Source organism: Apis dorsata, unplaced genomic scaffold, assembly GCF_000469605.1.
Source record: "Apis dorsata unplaced genomic scaffold, Apis dorsata 1.3 scaffold_56, whole genome shotgun sequence".
In the NCBI taxonomy this organism is placed as follows: domain Eukaryota; kingdom Metazoa; phylum Arthropoda; class Insecta; order Hymenoptera; family Apidae; genus Apis; species Apis dorsata.
Genome location: NW_006263356.1, coordinates 763,462 through 769,550, shown reverse-complemented (window position 1 = coordinate 769,550; position 6,089 = coordinate 763,462). Strand labels below are relative to the sequence as shown.

General features: G+C 21.0%; 2 protein-coding genes across 4 annotated transcripts in view; one reads left to right on the top strand and one right to left on the bottom strand.

The window, feature by feature from the left end:
- The first annotated feature begins 595 nt into the window (after positions 1–595).
- Positions 596–3,415, top strand: LOC102681929 (synaptic vesicle 2-related protein). Of its 3 annotated transcripts, none has more exons than XM_006609442.1 (8): positions 596–904; positions 997–1,036; positions 1,536–1,720; positions 1,785–1,981; positions 2,069–2,132; positions 2,257–2,382; positions 2,461–2,669; positions 2,733–3,415. In XM_006609442.1, the coding sequence occupies exons 1-8, from the start codon at positions 902–904 to the stop codon at positions 3,322–3,324; spliced, it is 1,416 nt and encodes a 471-aa protein (XP_006609505.1). In that variant the 5' UTR covers positions 596–901; the 3' UTR covers positions 3,325–3,415. The 3 variants fall into 3 exon arrangements, with proteins under 3 accessions (XP_006609505.1, XP_006609504.1, XP_006609502.1); XM_006609441.2 differs by having other exon boundaries at positions 619–904; positions 997–1,045; XM_006609439.2 differs by lacking the exon at positions 997–1,036 and having other exon boundaries at positions 739–904.
- Positions 3,416–4,513: 1,098 nt separating this feature from the next.
- LOC102681794 (UBX domain-containing protein 6) overlaps positions 4,514–6,089 on the bottom strand; it is a 5,822-nt gene continuing 4,246 nt past the window's right edge. The window contains exons 6-7 of the mRNA XM_006609438.2: positions 5,537–5,832; positions 4,514–5,435 (exon numbers count right to left, since the gene is read on the bottom strand). Of these exons, the coding sequence (XP_006609501.1) occupies positions 5,039–5,435; positions 5,537–5,832 (693 nt within the window). The 3' untranslated portion in view covers positions 4,514–5,038. The remainder of the gene's footprint in view (positions 5,436–5,536; positions 5,833–6,089) is intronic.

Here is a 6,089-nt window from a genome sequence, read left to right as displayed (position 1 = left end):
CTAACAATATATATTTTATTTATTAAATAACTTATATAACTTTTTAAAAATAAAAGAAAACTATTTAATTTTAAACTATTGAATTTTATTAATTTTTTATATAAATATAATCACAAAATGATTATCTTAATATACGATATGAAATGAATATAAATTTATTAATTTTTTTTTAGATATTAGATACCTGATTAAATTTATAAACTTATAAAAGAAAATAATTAAGGCATATTTACAATAAATACAACAATAAAATAAAATTTTTATATAAAAATATATAATAATAAAGTACATTCATAGAATGTTAAAATATATTCATAATAATAAAAAATACATATTCATAAATAATAAATTAAAAAATCTATTTTAAACTTTAATTTACTATTTTCAAATATTAATGAATAACAAATTTTATTATTTCAAATATCAATTCTAATTTAGTTAATAATCATTGCAAAATTCTTTATTTAACTAATTTTTTTTATTTTTTTATACATTTAATATTTTTTTTTATATTTAAACTATTTAGTATTTGTTTTGGTAGTAGTAACTTAACCTTACTTTTCTAGAAATTGTTACGCTCTATATATATATGTATATATATATATATATATTGATGGAGATTCGTACACAATAATTAATTACTTCATTTGAATTTCCGAATCAATTAAATATACTAATGATAGTTATAAGTATTTGAATTTCTTTAACTTTTTGATTATTTTGTGTATATGTTCATTAATGATTATGTCTAATTCATCACAAATTTCTAATGAACCTTATCGTGAATTAGAAGAATTACGTGGTTCAGAATTAAATATTAATTCAGAAAATATTTCAAGATGTAATAGAAATTTTGGAAATTGTGTTGCTTTGGAGCTTTCTTCTGTTGTAGTTATTCCAGATGGTAAATTAAATTTCTTTAAGAAATGTATATTGTAATATGTGTAAATTATTATAATGTATTTTCACAATATTGCTGGCAATTTTTATGTACAGGATAATCTGCTTAAACTTATCTGTAAAGGAGCGGGTAACTGTAAGTTATGTAAATATTTTATTATGCATGGGAATATAACATCAGATTTTTTAAAAATAGAATGCTTTAGTTAATATTTATTGTAATGATGATTTTTCTTTGCAAGGGTCTTGAAATGATATTTTCATTTTCTACTTGGATATAAATAAATAAAACATTACTAACAATTTATTTTATGAATGCATGTAAAACAAAGTAATAATTTAAAAGAATATTTTCATATATTTTTGTAAAATATTAACAAGCTATAATTATATAATGTTAGAATTTAGTTGATTTGTTATACATTTCACATATTAAATCTATATATATTGTATTACACACAATATATATATATATAAAATATATTGTATGTAAATAACTTGTAACACATTATTTTTTTCTTTTTTTAATTTAAGTATGTAAGTAATTAAATATATAACATAATATATAATAATTATTAATATAACTTTATCTATTTTATTAAATATTTTTTCTGATATTACAAATTTATTGACAGATACATTTACTGTTGTTCAAGCTATAAATGCATTAGGATTTGGAAAGTTTCAAGTTAAGTTATCTTTATTTACGGGTCTCTGTTGGATGGTAGATAGTATGGAAATAACAATATTAAGCATTTTAAGTCCATCACTACATTGTGATTGGGATATAACCAGATATCAACAAGCTTTAACAACTACGGTAATATTATTTAATAATATTGATATCTAAAGAAGATCTAATAATTTTTATGTTATTATTTTAGGTTGTCTTTCTAGGTATGATGTTAAGTTCTACATTTTGGAGTAGTTTAAGTGACAGATATGGAAGTAAACAATCCTTAACTTTATGTGCAATATTATTAGTCTATTATGCTTTTTTAAGTGCTTTTGCACCAAATTTTCTTTGGATTTTATTACTTAGAGGATTAGTTGGATTTGCTATTGGTTGTGTACCACAATCGTAAGTAATAATCTAAGTACTTAATAAATTATATAAACAAGTACCAATATTTAATTAAATGAACACCATTAATTATTATTATTCCAGTGTTACATTATATGCAGAATTTCTTCCAGCAAAACAGAGAGCAAAATGTGTAATTTTATTAGATGTAAGTATAGTTATATAATTATATATTATATATATACTTATATATATATTATATATATATATATTATATATATATACTTATATTATATAAAATATTATTTATATAAAATAATTATTTTTTATAGTGTTTTTGGGCACTTGGAGCTTGTTTTGAAGTGGCAATAGCTTTGGCTATAATGCCAACTTTTGGTTGGAGATGGCTTCTCATTTTATCAACAATACCACTTTTTATATTTGCTATTATCACTCCAGTAGGTATTAAAAATCAAGCAATATAATAGGTATTAAATGTATAATTTTTATATTTTTTATTTTAATATTCTTTGTAGTGGTTACCAGAATCTACAATATTTGATATAACAAGTGGAAGAATGGATAAGGCTGTTTCAACTTTAGAACGAGTAGCAAGAGAAAATAAAAAACCTTTACCTCCAGGAAGATTAGTTATGGATCGTTTCTATCAAGTTAATCATGGCAAATTAAAAGATGTATTAAGTAAAGAAATGTGTAGAACATCTACTTTGCTTTGGCTTGTATGGTAAATATTGCATAGCATATATATTAACATTATATTAATTATATAATATTAATATGATTTTAGGATGAGTACAGCATTTTGTTATTATGGCGTTGTACTAATGACTACAGAATTATTTCATACATCATCTGAACAATGTAGTTCATGGGAAAATGAAAAAGAAGATATTTGTCAATTAGATTGTCGTTTAGAACGTAGCGATTATATTGATCTTCTTTGGACAACACTAGCTGAATTTCCAGGAATTTTTTCTACTATTTTTGCAATTGAAAAAATTGGTAGAAGAAAAACAATGGCTTTTCAACTAATAATGTTTGCCATGCTTATTTGTTTTTTAGGCAGAGCATGCCTATTAAGCAGAGTAGCATTAACATTGACAATTTTTTTAGCTAGAGCTTTAATTGCAGGCGTGTTTCAAGCAGCATATGTCTATACTCCAGAAGTATATCCAACTCATTTACGTAGTATTGGTGTTAGTACATGTAGCGCAATGGCTAGAATTGGTGCAATGGTTACACCATACATTGCACAAGTATTTCTTCAATGGTCTATTACTGGAGCAATGGCAATTTATGCTACAACAGCATTATGTGCTGCAATAGCTACACTTGCTTTACCTGTCGAAGCGAAAAATCGTACATCTAATGAATCTTAAGAAACGAGATAAAATTTCGATGAATATTTCAGTTTTTTCTCTTTTTAATATTGAAATGTTTTAAAAGATAAAATATATTGACACTCTATTGTTATATCAATTAATAATTGTTAAATTAACAGTTTCTTTAATGATAAAAGAAAACTTATTTTTATTTATTAATATTCATTTATTTTGTTTTTATAATTTTATAGTTACATATATGTGCATAATTAATATTATTTTTTATGTCCGATTAATTTTATCTTATTTGAATGAATAGAATTATACTATATATATTACATCATAAGTTAATATATATTTATCTTTTTCTAATACTTTAAAAAGCAATAGTAAGTTTAAATTATAATAAGAATTGTACAAAGACTGATATAAAATATTAAATGTTAATATACAATAGAAGTGCCAAAATGCACAAATGTGCAAGATTATTGTATACATAAATTATGATAAATTATGATTTTTATTATGTTTTAAAATAGTATAAATAACAAGATATGTAAAATTGCAATTCAAATTACTTGATTTATATATTTATATTTTTATCTTATAAAAATATTAAAAAATAATAGCTAACATTATTTTTTATTTCATAATTTAAGATTCAAATTTTCATAAGATTAAGATGCAGAACAATAAATTTATAAATTTATTAAACAAGAAATTTATTTATATAATACTTAATTTAAAAAAATAATAAAATTTATTATTTATAGATGTTAGAATAATAATAATAAAATATAAAATTTTATATAAACTTTTTTATGTAATCAATCATTAATACAGTAGACCTCCATATAAAACAATAAACAAACTTCAAATTTTTAGATTTCAATTGAAATTATCATATAATTTCTCTTTCTTCTAATTTTATTTATATTCTACATTTAATACTAAATCAAAAGCATTTATTTTATATGTCGAAAATTTTCATATAATGAAAAATTAACAAAAAATATTTTAATAATTCAATAAAAAGCACAATTTTTATATATGTTGTTTTGAAGTATTTAATATAATCAATTTGTAATTTCTTCTTTCTTTCATAACATTTGCATAATAAAATAAGGAAAGGAAAAATAAATATATATATTATTTTTATCATTATTATTTATCATTAAATATTTTGTCATTATAAATAATAAAAATATTTAAAAAATTATAGAAAAATTAATGTTTCAATGATTTGTTAGTCACAAAAATAAAAAGACTAGTATTGAATTTAAAATATGAATATAATATGAATTGAAAACAATCATTCCATAAATTTAATTAATAATTTTTGCACTGATACATTATTATGGATATATAAGAAAATGTGAATGTGTTAAGATATATCTTCTGACTTTAAACTAATGTGATTACTTCTAAAATTTTTATGAAAGCAATTTTGAATAATACTCTTTTTTCTTTCAAAAGAGTATTACATTTAAATCTAACAATCACATAAATTTTATTGAAAAATATTGAAGAACAATAGAAAAGGAAACAAAACATATTATCTCTACGTTACACAGAGCTCTACTGTAATTTCATATTTCATTAGAACTTGGAATGAATATATATATTACAACTGCTTTTTATCATATTATTTCTATTGTATGAAAAAAAAGTAAGTCGCGTTGAGATACTTATTTTTATCTCTTTCAACATTTATAATCACAATTCATAAAGATTAAATAAGATTTTTCCAAATTGTATAAAGAATAATTTTTTAAGCAGGTTGAATCATAGAAAGTAATTCTTCTTTCAAGTATCCTACAGATTCATTGAGATTTGTTTCTTCTGATTTATTTTTCCAAAAAAACATCAAAAGAGTAGCAGGAAATAACCCCAATTCAAGTAAAGTTTTATCAAAAGTATCTTCACTAAAAGTTGTTTGAGGAAGCTTTTTTAAACTGAATGGTCTTTCGTTATTTATCAAGTTCTCACTAACAAAATTAACAACATTTTGAAAAGTTTCATGTACAAAAAATGTTCCTTGTAAAATAAGATTATCTGGAAATTTGATACGAATTAATGAGAATTTGTATTTTCTAAGTTTTTGTTTTTCATCTCTTTCTCTCATAGCTTTTGTTCTTAACATCTGATCTCTTTCAACTGCTTCGCTTCTATTAATATTGATAAAAAAAGATAATTAATATAATTTATTTGATAAATTATTACATTTAATCTAAAATCTAAAAATCTTATGATGTAAGTATATAATTACCGAAGTTGTTGTTCTTTTTCTATATCTTCAGGACTTAAATTGAAAAAACTTGGTGGTAATTCAGTTCTTGTGCTTGCTTGCATAGGTAACAATACTTGAAGATTTCTATCTAGTTCAAGTGGAATGGGCTGTGCAGTTTTTAGTGCCTCAAATAATGTTGTAACATCTTCAATACTACAATTATCAGCACTCCAAATTAAGAAATCTTCTTCTTTATCATTATTTAGTATCTTTTTCTGATGAAAACCAGCTGCATTTAAAAATTCTAATGCGCCTTCAATTGGCATTACTTTATCCTTTAAAAAAATATTGATTTCATTTAAAATTTACAACTATCTTTAATATAAAAGCTATCTTATAAAATAAAAAAAAAGAATAAAAATCTTCAATTCTATATTTATTTTATTATTTTGTTTTTATTTTATTTATTATATATTTCTAGATATATTTTATTTTAATAAATAAAAAAAATATTAATAAATCATAATTTATATTATAAAAATTAAAATAATTTTAAAATTCATCAAGATTGAAACAAATATTTTAGTAATTT

Bases quoted from the DNA above. Each gene is read 5' to 3' on its own strand.
- LOC102681929 (XM_006609439.2), top strand. From the start codon at position 739: ATGATTATGTCTAATTCATCACAAATTTCTAATGAACCTTATCGTGAA. The intron at 2,383-2,460 runs GTAGGTATTAAA...TATTCTTTGTAG, and splicing joins TATTTGCTATTATCACTCCA to TGGTTACCAGAATCTACAAT. The intron at 2,670-2,732 runs GTAAATATTGCA...ATATGATTTTAG, and splicing joins ACTTTGCTTTGGCTTGTATG to GATGAGTACAGCATTTTGTT.